Genomic DNA, 20,188 nt, shown 5'->3' on the forward strand with positions numbered 1-20,188 from the left:
AAAAAAAATCTTAAAGTAAAAAGCGTGATAAAGGTCATTGAAAAAAAATGTAATAAATAAAATATATGTACATACGTGTCATAAAAGGATTTTAAATAAAAACCTATAATCTTAAACTTTTTTTTTATATAATTCTAAAAAAGAGAGCGTGAGCAAAATTCATATCCACGTGAATCCAAGTATGTATATTATTCGAAAAAGATTCATACTCTTCTTCAATGGCAAGGATCGAGAAGGAAATTGTTGCTTGTTGAAAGTTTGATAATTTTATCAAACGTTAATTTTATTAAGCGTTTAATAAAATTATTAAGCGGCTAACGTCGATTCTTAATTTGTTAGCAGCTCACTCGTTTTGTCTAGACTTGTATCGCGCTGTTGAATTGCAAAACATATCTCGCCCGTATACACCGATACTTTCTCTAAAAACGTACACGTTCCACATTTGGCACAGCTTACTTATCTAAATAAAAACGTACCCGAAAACATTTAATAAAATATCTTCGGAGGATTTAACTCAAGTCGTAGAGATTATGATAAATATCACAAAGAGATACACTTAAACTAGACTGGCATGTGAACCGCTTATTTCGAAAACAGTACTATTTGCGTGTGCGAGTTTAGATTTAAGAGAGATAAAATTCTCCATTGAGATTAGATATTCTCGATCGCTTTCGAAATAAACAGCTCGCATAATTTCTACACATCGTCTATTAAATAACAACTTAAGATAAAGTTTAACGAAGCGACTTTGAAAGCTCTCATTTAGCGCCAAATGTGGCCGTTTGAGATATAAGACAAGTCGTTGTAGGACGAGTCTAACGTAAAAACAGAGTATTAAGTACACGATGTTACACAAAGGGGAAAATCGTAAATTAATAATACTATTAAATCTTTACTCGCGTAATTTTACAAATATTACGGTGAAGAAAGAATTTCTCAGATATATACGTATATTTATACCTTAATCAGATATACGTATATTTATAATACTACACCTAGTAGCGCTATAAATGATCTACATATATGCTCAAAGCTTAATTAAAACGTAATTCCGCTATGCGGCAGCTCTTCCGTGAATGCTCGTCCACGATCTTAACGATACAGCTAACAATTTTTATTCCGATGGAGACAGAGTAGCTTAATGGCTATCTATCTCGATTTAAATCTTTCATTACCGATCTATCGAATTACAAGGGAACGTGTTGTACACGGAACTAATGGTACGGTGTAATCTCGACAATAAATGGAGGTAGCAATATTGTCAATAACAGGATTAGCCTTAGTGAAATGAATTATGGAACAATGTACAATGTTTATGTCTTGTCGGATATCGGCTGTCCCAGTTTCCGAACTTTCCGCGCATCCTCCGCGCGTAATCCACTACTCATGACAATACAAAATACTGAAACCTTGCAAATAGAAATTTGACACGATCGATAACGTGTGACGTGGCCGCGTACGTCATATACGTCGCTCTTCTCGCTTTTTTCTTGTATGCGCCCAAAGGAGAATACACTCTTCCGAGCGATAAATGAGACAAAAATCTGGTCAAAACGATACGCGAAGCACACGAAAAATCATCGTGATAGTCGCGATGTAAATGTGCGTGTAAATTTAATGCTGTACTACTTGTTATGTACAAAAACTACAGGTACTTCTTAAGCGAGAATGTCTCTCTATATAAACTAAATAATATTATTATGTATAGTATACATGTGTGTGAATGTAGAGTAATCTTTGCCAAGAACAGCTTAAATTCGAGAAAATGTTTTCTCTGTTATTTAGAGAGGCCTTAAAAATGATTGACAGTTTTATAGACACTTGTCGCTTAATTGCATGCAATATTGGAAAAGTTGAGTAGGAGATAATTGCGTGTCTTTTGTATTAAATAATTAAATTATAACATATACGTCTTATAAATATATAAATCATATAGAAATTATATATACAGGATATTCAACGAAAGTTACAAAAACTTGTACTTAAATCGGCAATATGTCGATTTGTAATTCCTACAGTGTTTGTCCGACAGCCTAAAAATTTTTCTTGCAAAGCTCATATCACATTAGTATAGTTTGTTGTACGTACGTGACTTTAATGTTTCGTACTTCTCCTTACTAAAACTGCGATACTTGAAAAAATTCGGTCGTTTAACAAGCACATTTTACACGAGCTTGCAAAAAGTTTTTTGTTTCAATTTTACGTATTTTTATATTACGTTCTTATTAATGTCTCGTATTCTTTGATCGTTTTTCATTTTTTCATTTCTCATTGACATACGTTTTCGAATTAATTAAGATCTACGGTGATATCCGCGTTATTGGTGGTGGAGATATTCATCTCCTCATCTTCGATGGACTCTTTGTCCGCAACGCTGGACACTGTGTGATGGTTGTTTGCCGTTTGATTGTCAATCTTTGCTTCATCGACCGGCTGAACTGTCGTCAACGTGCTCCACCAGTTTGAAAATGCCCCTTTCGCTTGTGACAGCGCTCCCCCTTGTAAATTGTTAATTTCCAAAGTAATATTTTCACACATGATTCGGATAGCGTTAGATATTAAGCGAAATTAAGCTGAATTGACTTAAAATATTCCCGACTGATTTTTAATAGAATAATTAGTCAAAGTTGCACATAAAAAATAAAAATAAGAAAATATATTTTAAAAATAAATATTAATATCCCGTTTTTAAATATGCAATAAATATATTAGAATACAAGAAATACAAATGTATTTAATCCCTATTATCAGTTTTATATTTAAATAAATAAATTATTCAATCTTACCCACGGCTTTTCCAGTAGTGGCTACTGCACGCCCGGTCGATGCCATCGCTTGATTCAACTTTCTGCCGCTTTCTGTATTTTGCATTGTGCTGGAAAACAGGTATTTTTGTTTTCTTAGATACTCTTGATCAAAAGTTAAAGGAAATCATAAAAAATTATGAAAATTCTTATATTTCCGAATTCTTATATATATTTTTTTTTTATACTATGAATTTATATAATTGAATTTATATAATTGAATTTATATAATTTATATTTCGCACAAGAATTTTACTTACTGTGATAGGCGTAGTTTCATATCCTGCACCGACAGCTGACCAGCAAAGGGATGACCAGGTTCGATATTATGTATCTCTGGCTTGTTCGCATTACACCAAGCTTTGTAATTATTCGTAGTACGCCACGCGGACATAAATGCCGCGTTGTAGTGATCCGATTGACGGGTGTCCTGCTGCATAGAAGTACGCAACATGCTCAACAGGTACACTCGAAATTGCGTTCTGATCCACTCGTCACCGCCCTCCCATCCCACTCCATCGAGAAAAATATCCTTTCGAGGCTCGGCCACGTGCCTTACAACGTAATCAGCAAATCTCAAGTCTTCGGTGGTGAGATGCAATTGTCGTCTCAATTCGGGATCGGTAGCTTCTATCCGCGTGTTCTCAACCTTTTATAAATGATATGCGATTACGGGTTCATCATCATCATTTTCATAATCTTCATTCAAGAGTAAAATCTAGTATTATTTACGCTTACCTCGACTAGCACATCAATAAGCTGTTTCTTTTGTTTAAATAGTACATTTGTAGCACCTACTACGTATCCTCTAACATTAACATCCCCTAAAAGATCCAAATAGGGCAAAGACAGGTAAGGTAGACAGAGATATCCCTAGAACAAATATATACATATACATTTTTGCAATTATGCAAATTTCTTTTCTGATGATATATTTGCAACAAATGTAACATCAAGTATTACCTTCGTAAATAACTCTAAAGGTAAGCCGCAATTTTCCGGATTAATATGCGCGATTTGTGTAATGTTGTTCGTTAATCTCGCGTCAGAGAGCGCATCACTGCTCGTGTCACGGGGTAAACTATTATCCGTATCACCTGTATTTAATGTGATGGCATTTACACTGTGTACCCTGTGTACGTTATCATTCGGTTTCGGCGAATATTTGGAATTACTTTCCTCTAAATAACTTTCGGTGCATTCCTGCGCCGATTCTATTTCGATAACTTTCATATTTAAATTCTCATTGTCATTGTTATTCTTTTGTATAGTTACTTGTTGCAATCCGTCTAAGCATTTGCCCTCCATTGACTCCATGGTTTTGTTGTCATTAATGCACAGAGAGTTTCTATTTCTATTATCATTGCACTGTTCGTGGCTTGCGTTCGACATATTGTCTTTGACGATACAGGCGGATGACAAGTTGGAATCATCAATATTATTAGAAATCTCCTCCTCGTCGAAAGTCGGAATAGGTGACATTGGCCTAGATGGTCTGAAAAAAAAGGATTGATATTTGAGTCACTATTAATCTTAATAATAATTTCATTCAAGAATCTCCATAGTACCTCACACAAGCAGCTTGTTGAAGACCATGTTCAATCATATCGGGATACAGCGACAGTAGAGTCAATATTGTGGCGCATAATGGCTGCACAGGCGACTGATAAAAAACTATCCTTTTCTCAAGCAAGAGCAATTTAAATAACAGCAACACTTTGTGACGAAATTGCAATATAAAATCTCTTGCGGACAAACCTGTAAATAAATTATGTATAACTCAAACAGTTAAATTTAATTAAGCAAAAATTTGCTTATGGATAATCACCAACAAAAATTTGCGGTGGTATCTGACTTTCACCACTCATACACGAGTTAAGATGATGATAAGTATCCTCTAGTAAGGACACTTTACTGAAATCTCCTTCCTCGAAGTATGCATGTGTAATCAGAGCCATTTTTACTTGAATGTGCCCATACAGAGGCAAGGTACTCAGCACACAGACTGATTTCTGTACAGTGCCTCTCGTTATGTCAGACGTGCGATTCTTCAATTTCTGCAAAGTGTAGCCATTCGACTCAATATATATTCAGAGTTGAGAATCCCATCAAGTCGAATATCAGCACAAGACACTTTGACATACCTCTACAGGTATCTGGCGGAAACACGAGATGCCATATATTGTGCGTTTTGGAACGTTCAGACTAGGTAGGTGAAAATAGACTGTATCCTCGTCATAGTTGTGGGAGCCATCAGGCAGAGCAAGCGTGGGCAAGTACTTCCATCCCAGCGGACACTCGTTGGGCGCGCCAGGAACCAAAGGTGGAAATGAGTATTCTACCTGAAAGGTGACGCGAAATTAGCGGACATTGGACGTATGTAAAAACGCGCGGAACGCAAATGTAACGAGACAGCGGGGCAGGTTAATCGGCGTATCTCTGACTTACCTGGCAGCCCTTCTTGTGGTGAAACCCAACGACGATGACGTGAAGAATCGGTCCGCTCGATTCCGCCATCCTTATGGCTCCAATGGAGACAACGCTGCGATACTTCTGGCTATTTGTTTTCACGGACAACTCGGAAATGTCATTTCGAAACCGCGAGAGATATCCGTCCTACGACCAGACGAGCTGATAGCGGCAGACACGCGAATTGACATGCGCCATGACGTATACATACGAGAGAGTGCATTTGACACGAACACACGTACACACATGTCGCATATGTGTATGTATATACACGCACGAGTGCACGTTATCACGCTTCAACGCCTACCACCCAACGGCGTAAATTCAATTCGAGCATGCTCGGAGAGGTCCTTCACACTTTTGAAAATAATATCCATGCCGAATACGGCATCATGTCGCATCTACACATTCATGATTTATGACTGTTGATTCAAGAAAGAACCGGCAATTCGGAGTTATAAATTGGAATTTGAAAAAACATAAGCAATAAAACTTGGACAATAAGCGAATCGACTAAAGTTGAAAATGATTGAAAAATCATTATTTTAAAACTCTTGGTTAATCAGTCCATTTGTTTTTCTGCTTATGTTTTCTTATGTATCACTAGCTTAAGCTAGAAAAAATTTATAAATTGTTTATATAATTTATAAAATGTTTATTGAAAAAAACATAAAATCATTTTAAAACTCTTTGCTCTATTTGCTTACTATTTAAACTGTTTTAAACTTTTACTGTTTATGTTTATTCATGTGCCACATATTTCATCTAAATGTCATGACATAAATCTCAATAACTCCTAGTAAACATCACACAATTAATACACATTACATCACTTATAATTTCTCATCCAACAATGTAAATAGATTATAACAATATTGTACATAATAGTTACATTGTTGAGTAGAAAATTATAATATTGATACATTATTTGTTGATGTTTACCAAACTTTAACATACATTTTAAGAACTTATCAGATTATAATATAAATAATTAATGTTTTATCAGTTCACATTATCACAAACGCTTATAGTGTAACGAAGCAACATAGCAATGTAAATCACATAAAATTTTTTGGCGTTTTGTATCATGTCGAAATGAAAAACAATGAAAAATACTTTTGCTTAAAAGTATCTTTGATTTAATAACAAAACGTTTTATCGTATACAGTTGTTACTTGTACATAAGTATATACAGATTTTCTATTACACAAGTTCAAAGATATCTATTACACAATTAGATATTTTCAATATTATACAAGTTTACAAACTGAAACGATTCATTTCTTTGCACATGTCAAATCCATGCCCACATTCTATTGCATTATTCAAATCGTAATTCCGATTTACATATATATATATATACACATACATATACGTAACGTATATACATATGTATATGTATGTATATATGTGTATAAATATATAGAAAAATAAATTATATGTGTATGCATACAATTATATGTATATGCATGCAAACACAAATATAATTATTTTTCTATTAGACACTTATCTCCTCCCCCTTAAATTTGAGTCATTGCCGTGTAAAAGAGCACTATCCGAATGCAGCGTGGCATTTCATTTTTGGTTGAATATCTTCTCGATCTTTGCAAGTCCACGTAATGGCTGTTCACAGGATGCAGCTCTGTGACATTTCTTTCGCTCTGATCGGGAGCGCGAAGATATTTTTTGTTCCATCGGCCTCATAGCCGTTCTCCTTCCCCGTGGCAGCGAGTAAGAAGGAGAGGAAGAAGATGATGGTGGGAAAAAGTTGAACGGAAGACGCGCTACCTGCGTACGTTGAATCCCCGGGTGCCGTCCGGGCCTATAGGCATGCGAACAACATTGTTGGGAAAATTGTTGCCATTTGGCGTGCTCGACTTGGCTTGAATTCTATTGATTTCCTGCATCATCTTTTCTTCTGGACTCTTCTCTTCTCCTAAAATTCTTCTACGCGCCTCTGCATATTCTTGCTCCCGCTAAGGACAATTTGTTATATTTTCATGTGTTTGATAAAATGGAACAAAACAGCATTAACTTGTAATTACTTACTTGTTTCAGAGATTTAATAGGTTGTTTAGGTTTATCATCAAATGGACCATCGCCGCTGCCCCGCGAGTCTCCGGTTGGTCTCTTTAATATCTTTACCATAGGTTTTGGAGGTACATATTGAGATCTAAGGCCATCTTCTCCTAATAAGATCATCCTTGTATTTGCATCGTGACTCGTCCTGTTCAAAAATTTGTCAAATATGTGTAATACATATGTATATACAAATGATAGAAAATAGCAGAAATTATATGTTTTTAAGTGGCTAATATCCATTTATATCAATGTAGGTTAAGTTTAACCTTGGTTTAATTTACTCTTTATTTTTTCTAATTTTTAAAACTGAAAAAAGGTGAAAGATAAGTTAAAGTTAATCTACATTGATAGAAATGAACACAAGAAATAATGAATAATAAATGAAACAAAAAAAAAAGCCCTGGAAACATTCACCTAAGCCTACCTAGAAGATTCTACCTCTTCCTCTGTATTCAAGCGAAGGGCCTCCAGTCTTTTGTCAAGTGCCTAAAATCCATTATAACTTTACATCCTTTTTTTCCAGAAATATGACAGTAAATAATTTCCACAAGCGAGACCGAGTAATAGTTTCGACTGGGAGTATGTTAGAGCAAGGAGCCACATTCTCCATGCAAGCTCGACGGCTTCACGGATTCCGTGTGCGAGAACGTGTCCTTATGGTAACGGGGAAGGTGCTATGATTCGAGTCGTGTGTATCAACGACGAGGAATGCAAACGCAGCTGGGAAAATCGAGACAGCCCGACGCGAGAAAACGCTCGACAACAGGCCTCGAGAGTCTCCTCGTCGCCGAAGGAAACTCGCAGGAAGCTCGCGTGTGGTTTATAGGTTAAGACGAGACTATCCCGTTTCGCGTCTGAATCGGTGGTTAAAGCTCTGAAATGCGCCTTACGCCGGTCTCCTCTATCTGCTCCCAGCTCTCGAGAATGTCGTCCATGGCCGGTGCCGTGGGTGCGCCGCGCGAATTTCCGCAGAAATCCCCGAGTCTCGCGTGCAGCGTGCGAACGGTGGCGTGTGCGGCCGAAGAATCGCGGGAGAGAACGGAGCGCCCGGAGTGGCCGGAATCCGGAATCGGGGACACGACGTGTGGTGCACGACGTACGTCGGTGCTGCCCTGCGTCGCGCGACACCCGAATAGCGGAACTGGCGGTAGATTAGAACCGCCGACGCACGTATTCCGCACGCACGTGATTTCGCAAGCGACGCGGCCTCCAGATTCGTCCGAGGCGAGCCGCCGTCGAACGCCGTCGACGAGCGATCCGGAGCGATCGGGGACGAACGCTTTTCAGCCCCAAGAATAATCCGGACTTGGGAAAATCTCTAGAAGACCACTCGTCGCGAGCGACCAATAAGCGACGACGGACGAATCTCGTCACGTTGCCGTTCGTGTGACATCCCGGCTCAAAGTGGTGCGGTATCTCCGCCTTCCACCTCGCCTATTTTTTTGCGCGAAACTCCCGGTTGACGTTTGGATTTCATCGTTGCGACGATCGCTTTCCAACGACGGATTCGCAGAATGAATCGCATAATATCGGCATAATAATTACACTCATAACTTGAAAGAAGTATCTTGCAACGCAAAGTATGACGGAGGTAGAATGGTAAGATAATTTATTGAATGTTTGCTTACGCCGTTATTGTTATGATAGTAATAAGATTTTGTTCTTTTAATATGTGAATATAAATATCTGAATAAATGTACTGAGATTCTGTGTTTTGTAAATAAAAAGAACTTTATTATACAGGATATCGAAACCTATGGAATACAGGATTGTGAAGTTTGCATGTCTGGAAGAAGCTACAGACCATCCTTTGAAGCCAGTTGTGATCACTGTAAGATATAGTCATAACTGGAGTATTTTATTATAAACATTTTAATTTCTATGAGTGAATTTCAATAAATTTTTATTGAATGTAGCTAATCGATGGACGTAGTGCTGCTAGACGCAGCGCGTTACGAAGTACAAGCACTGGTTCGTCTACTGGAACACCTACGCCAACACATACACCAATTCCTGCAAATCCACCGAGCGATCCATTGTTGAATCATTCTTCTCTCGATGGTTCTGATCCTCTTACACAATTTGCCCGAGAGGAATTAGATCCTCTTTCGAAAATGGCAGCAGATGAGGTAATTTACAATAGTTCTATCATTCTATAACCTTTGCTAATGCATTTGAGGGATTGAATATTTTAAATTTTGGACTAGTTTATAGTAAGCTAGTAGTGGAATCAATCTTATTTATATTGTGTACATGTTACAGTGGGATTACTCTAATGTTGCATCTGCGGGTAAAAAATCTAAAGATACAGCAGAGGAATTAGTAGAACCGTGGTCTGTTAGACGTTCCGCTATACTCAGCAAATATACAACTTCAGAAAAATTATCGATCGTAACTAGTTTTTTACCTGGTGGAGAGAAAGGTATTTAATTTTTCAAAAGATTGGCGATCGAAATAATCTTTATTCAAACACAGAATTGCTGTGACAAATTGCTTATTAATAAATGGTTTTTTAACTAACTGTTTGTTTCATTACAGTTGTAGTGAAAGTTCAGCCGAGCGGACCGATGGTCGACAAGGTAAAAACTCGGCTCGAGCAATTAGACGACTTTGAAGAAGGCTCTGTTAGACAAATGTTGGATTTATCCCAGCAACAATATACCGCGCGCATCGAACAATTGAACAACGAACTAGTGCAAGCATGGCATTCCGACCAAAGAGTAAAGGCGTTGAAAATTGCAATACAGGTTTTGATTCATTTGTTTAACTTCCATGAAAAAGCTTAGGGCAAAACTTACAACTCAATACTAAATTATTTCAGTGTGCCAAACTATTAGTAGATACATCTGTAATGGCTTTTTATCCAAGCAAATTTGTTCTCATCACAGATATTTTGGATATCTTTGGAAAACTTGTATACGAAAGATTGAAGATGAAGGCTGAATATTATAAGTAATTATTCTTCTAAAGAGACTTTTACTTTTTAGCTGCATGCGTTTTACATTTTTTTACTTGTCGCACAGATTGCATTACGGATATTATCGGACTTTATTTATAGTTGCTAACAGCAACATTTCTTTCTCAGACCAGGAAGTAAAGTACCTACGAGCTTGCCTGATAATTTTACACCCGACATGGTTCCTGAGAATGCCAAGGAAACATGTCGAAATTGGTTTTACAAGATAGCTTCTATACGCGAGCTAGTGCCGCGTCTGTATGTAGAAATGGCGATAATAAAATCTTACAGTTTTCTAACAACGAGGTAAGACTCATATATGACACTCGTAATGTGATGAAAACTAACATTAATATAATATTTTTATTTTAGCGAATTTAATACTGCGCTATTACGTATAACTCGTATGATAAGAGGCATTGGAAATCCATTGATAGCTGTTTACGCGAGGTGTTATTTATGTCGCGTGGGATTGGCATTGAACAAAACATCAGATTTTGAGTTTGTGAGGGAGAACCTGTATGATTTTCTTTTTACGTATCAGCAATTATTTGGAAACGCTGTGAGAAATGAAATAATGAAGCAGAATGTCACTTTGCATTCGTATTTCAATCTCTATTCGCCGGCTTTGGATTGGATCGTGCAGGTTTTGGTAGCGACATCGTCCGAGAGCCTTCTTGAAGAAGTCTTATCACGATGTAAAAAACAAGAAAACGGGTAAACATCTTTAAATGTGTATCTTTAATCTGTTTTTAATTTTTAATTGTTACTAACCGACACGGATATTGTTCCAGATCGTTATTGTTAAATACAGTGCTGACTGCATTTAAACCAACGTATATTGCTGCACGTGCCATGGATTTTGTGAATTTAATAGTAGCGAGTGAAGACAATGGTACTGAGATTAATTAAAAAATTGAATTGAAAATGTAACGATATGTCTACATTTTATTTAGAAATATTAACATTTTTTTTTTAATTCGACAGGATATCCTCAGTATCTTTTATATCGAAGTTTGGGTGAGTGTCTTGTACGAGAATCTCCGCCGAAAGAAGATTGTCAATCGATACTTAACATAATATGGAAATACATAACGGATCTTATGGATCCTAACAAATTCATGCATTGCATTGAAATCTGGATCCAGTTTACTGTCATACACTTTTCTGTAAGTCATACGAGTAATAATAACGTTATTAAATCAAATTAAATATATATATTTTACACATTTGTATTATAGGTAAATGAATTAAATTTATTCTTCGGCAAAATAATTGACCGATTACGACCGAACAAAGCTTTCGAAAACTATTATTCACAATTACAGAATATTGTTGAGAAAATAATTGCTCATACACAAGATTTTGAGTCACTGCTTGCGATGGTAATTGTCCTGTATTTATATAATCGCGTGCTATTTGTACTTATTTAATAAATTATTTTTATATTTAATAAATCATTTTTTCATAAGAGATCTGATATTTTTAGGACAATTTCTTGCCTTTAATTGACTTATTTCACAAGGAAAGTGTCAAAGTTGAAGTCTGTAAAACTATTATAGAAGGATTAAGTGCGCAAAGCGGGCCTATTACAGATCCTATTATCATAAATGCTCTGATGTTTATTGCAAGAATAATGCATGATTCCGTTAGGTACATTTGTTGGATTTATTTTCACTTTCCAATTCATATTAATTCTGCTTTCTAAAATCAAATAAATCAATCTAGTGCACTGACTGTCGAAGATGAGAAACGACAAATCGGACAACTAATATGTAGCCTGGTGCAACGAGTAGATTATGGTCGCGATTTTGAAAAGCAGCTTAGCTTCTATGCAGAAGCCAGGGCGGCATTTCCTAATCTTGATAGTGTTCATATACAACTCGTACAGGTATGTAATATATATATGATTATGATTATATTATCCTCTTTCAATGCAATTTATGTCAAGGTAGAAGATTTAGCGACCGATTTAGTTATTTTTTATTTTTATTTAGTGTGTAAATAGATTATCAGTTGATACTAGAAAGATAGTGCGTGGTCACCACACGAGGAGAACGTCAGCGTTTGTACGCGCCTGTGCTGCGTTCTGTTTCATCACTATACCATCTTTAACTTTAGTCCACACGCGGCTTCAATTATATCTATTATCTGGACAAGTTGCCCTTTTGAATCAATGTCTAGGCCAAGGTGCGAATCAAATTAATTTTCTTTTAATATATTGCTTTTATTTATTTCATCATTTTACATGCATAAACCGGCACTTTTCAGCTGATGCCTGCTTTAAGGCTGCTTTGAGTTTAGTTCCGGAGATGCCGAAAACTATCGACATTGACGGAAGACAGAAAAGCTCGCAGCCATATTTACTTTCATACTTATCCAACTTTTTGTCGACGCTGCTGGTAGTTCCCGTAAGTATAGTAATACGCGCTACGTTTTAATTTTATGATTTCAAGATTGCTCCGCTATATTAGGATAGTCCAGAGCATGGTGTCTTGTATTTGATGCGAGGCTTGCTCAATGCAGTTCAACGTTGCTTCGAGGAGAATACCTCAACTAAGTCATATTTGTATTTACGTGTACTCGACCTTCTCTCGACAGTAGCACAGGAAAACTATCCGTATCATATCGATAAGGTATTTCATTTATTTGGAACAAGTAGAAGAATCGACAATATTTACGATTTTTTAAAATTAGAGAATTTAATTAGAAATGAATATTTATTAGAAAATGGCATTTCAGGTTGATTCAAATGATAAATTATATGGATCTGATCAGAAATTTATTGGCGAAGTTAATAAAATTTGTTCCAAGATTGTTGAGGAAATTTTGAGTCATCTCAAATATCTTGGATCTACTGAACAATTCGACAAACAGTCGGCCCTGGCACTCGAATTATTTAATTGCTTTATTATCCGTGCAGATTTACGGGATACCACATTAGCGAATATGGCTGTGAATTTGTGGCATTTGTCACAACGACACGGTTCCGTGGATTCGAAAGTGACGGTAAATTTGCAGTAATCAGATCAATGTTTTTTTTTATATGCTTTCGTAAACTTTCGTAATTATTCTGGCTAATTTCTTTTTTAGATGAAGACAAAAGCTTACATGACGCAAAAGAGTCATCATCAAGAATATGAGCATTTTGCTGAAATACTCAGCAAAATGTCGAGATGAATGTCGAATGATGATTTAAGGATATTTTTGTTAATAATAATCAAGGCATAATTTAAATATTTTTTATTGGCAGTTCTTTTGGAAGACATTTTATGAATGTGCAATAAAATTTTTGAAATATGTCAATCAAGCTAAGTAACGAATAATAGCAGAATAATGAAATAATAGCAGAAAAATGAAATGAATATAATAAATTATAACAATTGATTGTTATAAACATTAATATGAGTTATAACAATGAATTGTTAATCACTTTATACTATGCTTTTTAAACTACAGCAGATACTGCTCAAAATACGAAATATATAAATAATCTCTGTAAGAATTTATACTCAATAAAAATATTCATTGATTCTAAATTATCAAGGAATATGTTCCTATCATAATATTACATATTTTGTACACACACACACACACGCGCGCGCGCGCGCGCGCGCACACACGCACACACAGCAACAATCGAATTGATTAATTCGAAATTATTATCCCCATAATGTAACTGCCATAGAAAAATAATGATTATTTGTAAACTCCATAATTGTGATATATCTCCGCGAGTAATGGAAGACATCTGATTTGGAAGACACGAGAAACCACTAGAAGATTACTCTTAATTTTTCAATACATAACGAAGCGCATCCAAAAATATATCAGCATGGCGTTCTGTGAAAGTCAACGCAGGCCTTAGTCGCACGGCTCGACTGCCACATCCACCTGTCTGGATACCTAACAAGAATACGAAAAGTAGGAAAATGTGAAAGATATTTTTAGCGTCCACATTTTACGTTGCGATAAGACTTTACCTTTTGCCGCAAGTTTCTTAATGATGTTGTCTCGCTTTTCAGGCGAGGCGCAGTTAAATGCTATGAAAGTTCCACGTCCGCGTACTGCGTTGATCACATCGGAATGCCCCTTTTGCATATCCATCAAATGTTTCAACAAGTAGTCGCCGACGCGCATAACCCTATCTAAGAGATTCTCCCTCTTGATCGTTTCTAAGATTGCTTCGAGCAATATCACTTTGCTGGGATCGCCCATCCAAGTATTAAACACACGATACGACAATTTCGGTCTGCGATGTTTTAGGTCGTGATTAAATATTAATGATTAAAACACGATGCTTTCGTTTTTACCATTAAAAAGAAAAAGATTTACTTGAGATCCTCCGAATGATAGTAACCGCCTAATTGCATTTTCTTGCTGAAAGTCATCACATCGGGTGGAGTATCTAAATTGAAGTGCTCGTGACACCACATTTTTCCCGTTGGTCCACCACCTGTTTGCACTTCGTCGATAAGCAATGCGGCTCCATGCTAAAATATTTTAACGCAAATTATATATTCACGGAAAAATAGTTTTGCTCAAATATTTAAAAATTTCATCAGATATATATATAGAATTTTAAAATAATTTTGTAGAATATTCGAATTGAGTGTTAGAATATAAAAGATTGTTATGGTGTTTCATGCTTAAAATTCTTATATCTCTATTCTCTATATAATTATTTTGATGGCTCAATTAAAAATTATTTTTAAATGAACAAAGCTGTTCTTTCCATGTATTTTACTCAACGCACGCTGAAATAATCGCTACCTTTCGTGTCACACGTTGAAGTTCCTGGAAAAATTCTGGCGACGCGTGATTATCACCGCCTTCCGCCTGAATAGGTTCAATTATCACGCCAGCCACTGGCATTTTCTTTTCGTTCTTGTACTTTTCAAATAGTTCCTCGACCTGAAATTTCGTCATTTCAAAATTTTGCGAAAATTATCGAAAATTATTATATAAATTATTTTCAAAATTATGCGAAACACTCAAAGAGATATTTAAGAGCGACGATTTGTCAATCTCACCTCCGCGAGGCAACGCTTATCTTCCTGCTTGTTTTCTCGCAGGTTCTCTTCCAAAGGGTATTTGTACTCTGGAAAGGAGGCGATAGGCCAGTCGAAGGCTGGTATGTCCAGTTTGTGAATGTACTTGCTGTGAGTCGTCGAGAGACAACCCAAAGTTCTCCCATGAAAGCTACCTATCGATATCAAATATTTCGATATTAAAGATTTCTTCTAATTGAAACGAGACTTTCAAAAATAAATAATCAACCTTTAAAGGACATTATAGAATACCGCGGTGAGCCGGGAATTTGGTTTATCATGCACGATTCTATCTCCTCCTTCGTGAATGGCGCCCCTTGTCGCTGTTTCTCAGCGTACCAGATAAAAATATTCTTAAAAGCGTTTTCGTTGGAACAAGAACCGCACATCATCGTTGTGATGTGCGATAATCCAGGTGGGGCAAACTGTTGAAAATCATCATTCCGATCAATTCAAATTGCGAAGAGTGGATAAACAGTAAAAAGTGGATTACAATTTTACGACGTGTCTGATACCTCTTTCTTAAGCAGAATATTTTTTAATCTGTTAGGCCATTCTTTTCCTGGGAAAACGCCTAATGCAGGTCTGTTTGCTATAATTCTCTGAAAAGGGACACGACACATTTCTCATACAACATACTTGAATATCTCATCTATGTAAAATAAGAAAGAATTCGTAGGATATTTTACGAGATGTTATCTGTACATTAGAGTCTAAGTGATATATCCTGTAGAGGAGATTATGGCATGCAAATTCCGTGTATGAAAAAAATACGGTACTCCGGCGGAGTGCCTTTATATCGCTCACTTGATTAACGGGATCGGCGAGAGTCTCCAACATCGCCGGATGATTGTACCCTAGGGGCATTGAGGAGATTTGCATATAAACGTCCAGCAACGTGTTCCCGTCAACGTCTGTTATGTAATTACCGGCGGACTTTTCATAGTCTGCGAAGAATTGTACGGAAGATGCTTGCTGAAGTCACAGATTTCAACATTGTAAACCCATTTCGTCTCTGGCGTGTACATATTTACAAAAGATTTCACATTATTGTCTGTGTCTTATATATAGGCATTTCGATTCTACGCATATTCAGCATACAGTTTCATATTACAGAGATCTTAAACTAGCGAATTGAGAATTTGAGCAAGGTGAAGCATTCAGAAGCGAAGTCGCAAACGAGCGATTTAATTGATAAATTGTAAAATGTTGATTACAACATCGTGCTGTGACATCAAAAAATCAAGAAGGGTTTAACATACTTGTATCGCATTCAATTCTTGTAGCAAGCTGCGCGATCGAGGGCCCGGTATTTCCGTAGTAAGTACCGGCCCTTCTGGTTCCCTCGGCACCGAACTGCTTAAGCATCTCTTCCACGTTGTAACGCCTGCATGACAATATTATGTTCTTATATCTAAACATGTATTCTTGTGTCTAATGTTTAAGTAAATATCATTTTTATATATATATATATATATGTAATTTTAATTTTTATATATATAAAATATAAAATATTTATATATATATAACATAAATAAATAATATATATAATAATATATATATATATATATAATATAATGAATAAATATTATATATAATATTTAAATTGTTCTTATATATATATATAATAGTTAAATTGTTCTTTTGTTTGGATATAAATATGTTGGCAAAGTCAAAAAGCGCAGAAATACACTTATATATAAATAGAAAGAATTTCACTAAAGCATTTAAAAATCTAGCCAGATACAAATTTGAAAGTAATTTTGTTAGACCATCAAAATAATTACGCTAAAAAATAGAATACTCAGTTAATTATTAGAATATCAAAACTCTTTGCAGTATTATCATCATGCTTAATTGTTTTATTTAATTATTTTAATGATCCAACAAATATTGTTTTCAGGTCTTTATTTTGTTAAATTTTTAGATATGTCAACAAAACTGTTTTTTTTTTACATATGATTTTCTGCGTTTTTCATATACATATGTTTAATAAAATTATTTTCAATTGGCTTTGATTTTGATACTTTAAAATTCTTTTCGTTTATAATGTATAAATGTATTCCTGCACTTTTTGATTTTGCCAACATATCTATATTCAAACAGAAAAACAACTTAACTAGCTAAATTGTTCAACAACTCTGGTAATCAGTTCTATTGATGGTAGTTAAGGATGATTGCATGATATATTACTATGATTTTACGTATCCGAACCCCTCATAAATCATTATATTCCAAATTGCAATTTGCAATAACGTGGGACTTAAGATATAGGCAGTAACACATAAAGATAGATAAAATATATTAAAAAAATGAAGACTACAACATTTCTCATATCCGACAAATAAGAATTTTTATATATAAATATTGGAATTAAAAGATTAAGATCTCAACATTTAATGATAACCGATTATAGGATAACACGATTTTGATTGAGATGACATGTTTTGAATGAGTTCTCCTATCTCATATATCAAGTATTTATCTGATACCTGAGATATATATATCAGAGATATATATATCAGAGATATATATATTATATCAGAAGATTGAATCCAATTGTTCAAATTTGTCAAGTAATACAAAGTGGATGATAAGCATAACTTTATTCCTGAGTAATAAATGAAATTAATTACAAACTTATAACAATTAATTACCGCATCAATATATATATATATATATATATATATATATATATATATATATCATAAAGAGAGTACACATAATTTTTAAATATTATAATTTAAATAATTTTTAAATAATTGTTGAAAAAAGAAGTAGAGTTAAATTTTTGGAAATTATCGATATCAAAACATTTATCGATTTCGAATGTTTATTATTTACAAGTAAGAAATAAAACGGAAAGTAAGCATTTTTTTGATATTCTTAAAAATTTCTTAAAAATTCGAGCTTTCTATTTCTTTTTCTTAAGAATTATTTATTTAAATATTTATCATAATAAATATCCTTTTTAGAATGTACATTTCTCGTTTGTTGTTTATTTTTATTTATTAAAAGAATCCCAAACAAAATTTTCAAATATTTTATGATTTCTTTATATTTCTTTATTTAAATTATTTTACTTTAATCGAGATACAAGAATGTTTATCATTAAATGTTTATTGTTAACTAAGTAAGTTTTATCAAAACAATTAATAAATTAATGAAATTAATAAGTTTTAATTTTAGAGCATTTCTATTTGCTACAAAAGATTTGGCAGTTTTGGAACACATTATACTAGGTTATTTTAAAATTAGCGTTACAGCTCCTCTAAGATCGTAACAAAAACATCTTCAAAAATAAATAATCCTTTTTTTTGACTGTGTGCTATTTAAAATTTCGGATAAGATAAGAACGGAATAACAAAAGATATAAATAGCACTCTTTCCTAAACATATTGAGAATATCAAAGATAAATCAGATCAAGAATTACACTGAGAGAGTTAATACACTAATCTTACTGTATTTTCAATAATATTCACTACTTTTCCGGTATTCGCGGTCGCTACATTGCACAGAGAGAGATTTAAAATTCGCGGGACGTTAAAGCAGCTGGAGCCGGGATGAATTTATCGATTTTGTTACGGTCCACGCAGCATCCGCGGTAGAGCGGCATGCTCCCGGATAGGTTCTCGTCGCCCATATGTGTGTTATACAAATCTGAGAATGAGGAACGAAAACTGGTATAAATACCATTTAGCAGCTGTCGGAACGAGGCCCGCGCATTCAACACACGGTGGTACTTGTTAACCAGCATTTCCGTCCGAGATGAAGGAAGGAGAGAGAGAGCACGTATTACAAGGGCTACCTCTCAGCAGCGTCGTCTCTGCCGAAGGGATGGAGCCGTACTGACCGCGTTGATATGCGCTGATAGCATTCACCCAGTAAAAAGAGTCGAGAGCTTCGTGAGGGCGCGAGTTGCTCGAGTAGTCGTTCCTGCTTGGAGAGACAGAGAGAGAGAGAGAGAGGGGGGGAGGGAGGGAGAGAGAGAGAGAGAGAGGAGAGAGAGAGAGAGAGAGAGAGAGAGAGAGAGAGAGAGAGAGAGAGAGAGAGAGAGAGAGAGAGAGAGAGAGAGAGAGAGAGAGAGAGAGAGAGAGAGAGAGAGAGAGAGAGAGAGAGAGAGAGAGAGAGAGAGAGAGAGAGAGAGAGAGAGAGAGAGAGAGAGAGAGAGAGAGAGAGAGAGAGAGAGAGAGAGAGAGAGAGAGAGAGAGAACTCTTGTGTATCCTCGTAAGGATTAGATAATTAATTTACTTGAGAACGTCGGATACCAAAAATATCACTACTTTAATTCAATGCGGAAAGCATTTTTTTCTGAGACGTACGAATATTTGACAGCGCGTGTAAGATAGCAAAGGCAAAAAAAAAAAATCGATCTCTCTTCGCGATGATCTGACTGCGAAAGCAGCAGTTGCTGATTAATACAAGATATCAAATTGTCCTTGCTTACACAACTGTCCGTCCGTATATCCGTCTTATCGAGTTAGCGAATAGCGTTGCGCTTCGTGTCGGGAATAGTACTGCACTTCCAACGGTTCCACGGTGGCGTGAAAGTGAAAGTACAAATTCGGGCTTTTCCCTCATTGGTTGCACCACTTAAATGCGTAACGAGTCTGCCCGGAAAAAAGTCCCCCTTCGGACCCTACGTTTCTCTCGTCTCGTTCTTTGTACGTACACCAATACGCTCGTATACGAGTCATTTGCGATGCTAACTTATGCCGCATAACTAATTTGTAATTTCATGCTAATTAGGATGTTAATTAGGTCGGTATACATAATTAATTGAGATAATCGAAATTCTATTATATCGTATGTATATATATGTAT

General features: G+C 35.6%; 4 protein-coding genes and 1 long non-coding RNA gene across 7 annotated transcripts in view; 1 reads left to right on the forward strand and 4 right to left on the reverse strand.

Moving 5' to 3' along the window:
- LOC105433089 (late secretory pathway protein AVL9 homolog) overlaps positions 1 to 5,611 on the reverse strand; it is a 5,985-nt gene extending 374 nt beyond the window's left edge. The window contains exons 1-9 of the mRNA XM_011648205.2: positions 5,253 to 5,611; positions 4,949 to 5,146; positions 4,633 to 4,861; positions 4,373 to 4,562; positions 3,768 to 4,299; positions 3,543 to 3,677; positions 3,065 to 3,453; positions 2,787 to 2,875; positions 1 to 2,498 (exon numbers count right to left, since the gene is read on the reverse strand). The exon at positions 1 to 2,498 is cut by the window's left edge and continues 374 nt beyond it. Coding sequence (XP_011646507.2) covers positions 2,290 to 2,498; positions 2,787 to 2,875; positions 3,065 to 3,453; positions 3,543 to 3,677; positions 3,768 to 4,299; positions 4,373 to 4,562; positions 4,633 to 4,861; positions 4,949 to 5,146; positions 5,253 to 5,321 — 2,040 coding nt within the window. The 5' untranslated portion in view covers positions 5,322 to 5,611 and the 3' untranslated portion in view covers positions 1 to 2,289. The remainder of the gene's footprint in view (positions 2,499 to 2,786; positions 2,876 to 3,064; positions 3,454 to 3,542; positions 3,678 to 3,767; positions 4,300 to 4,372; positions 4,563 to 4,632; positions 4,862 to 4,948; positions 5,147 to 5,252) is intronic.
- A 775-nt stretch (positions 5,612 to 6,386) lies between these two features.
- On the reverse strand, positions 6,387 to 8,441 carry LOC105433091 (SUZ RNA-binding domain-containing). The gene is made up of 4 exons (XM_011648207.2): positions 8,246 to 8,441; positions 7,780 to 7,841; positions 7,323 to 7,500; positions 6,387 to 7,249 (listed from the first exon to the last, which is right to left on the reverse strand). The coding sequence occupies exons 1-4, from the start codon at positions 8,288 to 8,290 to the stop codon at positions 7,058 to 7,060; spliced, it is 477 nt and encodes a 158-aa protein (XP_011646509.2). The 5' UTR covers positions 8,291 to 8,441; the 3' UTR covers positions 6,387 to 7,057.
- A 301-nt stretch (positions 8,442 to 8,742) lies between these two features.
- LOC105433090 (VPS35 endosomal protein-sorting factor-like) lies at positions 8,743 to 13,850 on the forward strand. 2 transcript variants are annotated; one of them, XM_011648206.3, is made up of 18 exons: positions 8,748 to 8,954; positions 9,099 to 9,186; positions 9,272 to 9,484; positions 9,618 to 9,777; positions 9,894 to 10,102; positions 10,177 to 10,307; positions 10,441 to 10,617; positions 10,684 to 11,028; positions 11,106 to 11,206; positions 11,299 to 11,480; positions 11,553 to 11,696; positions 11,801 to 11,964; positions 12,040 to 12,202; positions 12,309 to 12,501; positions 12,583 to 12,722; positions 12,786 to 12,947; positions 13,054 to 13,320; positions 13,405 to 13,850. In XM_011648206.3, exons 1-18 carry the CDS (start codon positions 8,938 to 8,940, stop codon positions 13,489 to 13,491), a joined length of 2,943 nt encoding a protein of 980 aa, XP_011646508.2. In that variant the 5' UTR covers positions 8,748 to 8,937; the 3' UTR covers positions 13,492 to 13,850. The 2 variants fall into 2 exon arrangements, with proteins under 2 accessions (XP_088939598.1, XP_011646508.2); XM_089083472.1 differs by lacking the exons at positions 13,054 to 13,320; positions 13,405 to 13,850 and having other exon boundaries at positions 8,743 to 8,954; positions 12,768 to 12,906.
- On the reverse strand, positions 13,540 to 19,241 carry Gabat (4-aminobutyrate aminotransferase). 2 transcript variants are annotated; one of them, XM_011648208.3, is made up of 10 exons: positions 19,057 to 19,241; positions 16,625 to 16,749; positions 16,170 to 16,337; positions 15,878 to 15,964; positions 15,592 to 15,787; positions 15,345 to 15,517; positions 15,085 to 15,225; positions 14,647 to 14,804; positions 14,295 to 14,563; positions 13,540 to 14,217 (listed from the first exon to the last, which is right to left on the reverse strand). In XM_011648208.3, the coding sequence occupies exons 1-10, from the start codon at positions 19,118 to 19,120 to the stop codon at positions 14,102 to 14,104; spliced, it is 1,497 nt and encodes a 498-aa protein (XP_011646510.2). In that variant the 5' UTR covers positions 19,121 to 19,241; the 3' UTR covers positions 13,540 to 14,101. The 2 variants fall into 2 exon arrangements, with proteins under 2 accessions (XP_011646510.2, XP_011646511.2); XM_011648209.2 differs by lacking the exon at positions 19,057 to 19,241 and having other exon boundaries at positions 16,170 to 16,377.
- LOC148934916 (uncharacterized) lies at positions 17,133 to 19,050 on the reverse strand. Its single transcript, XR_016140964.1, has 2 exons — positions 18,825 to 19,050; positions 17,133 to 17,973 (listed from the first exon to the last, which is right to left on the reverse strand). It is a non-coding gene; the product is annotated as an uncharacterized LOC148934916 (long non-coding RNA).
- Positions 19,242 to 20,188: the final 947 nt, after the last annotated feature.

The sequence above is a fragment of the Pogonomyrmex barbatus genome, unplaced genomic scaffold, assembly GCF_055798465.1.
Source record: "Pogonomyrmex barbatus isolate J1 unplaced genomic scaffold, ASM5579846v1 scaffold7, whole genome shotgun sequence".
Lineage (NCBI taxonomy): Eukaryota > Metazoa > Arthropoda > Insecta > Hymenoptera > Formicidae > Pogonomyrmex > Pogonomyrmex barbatus.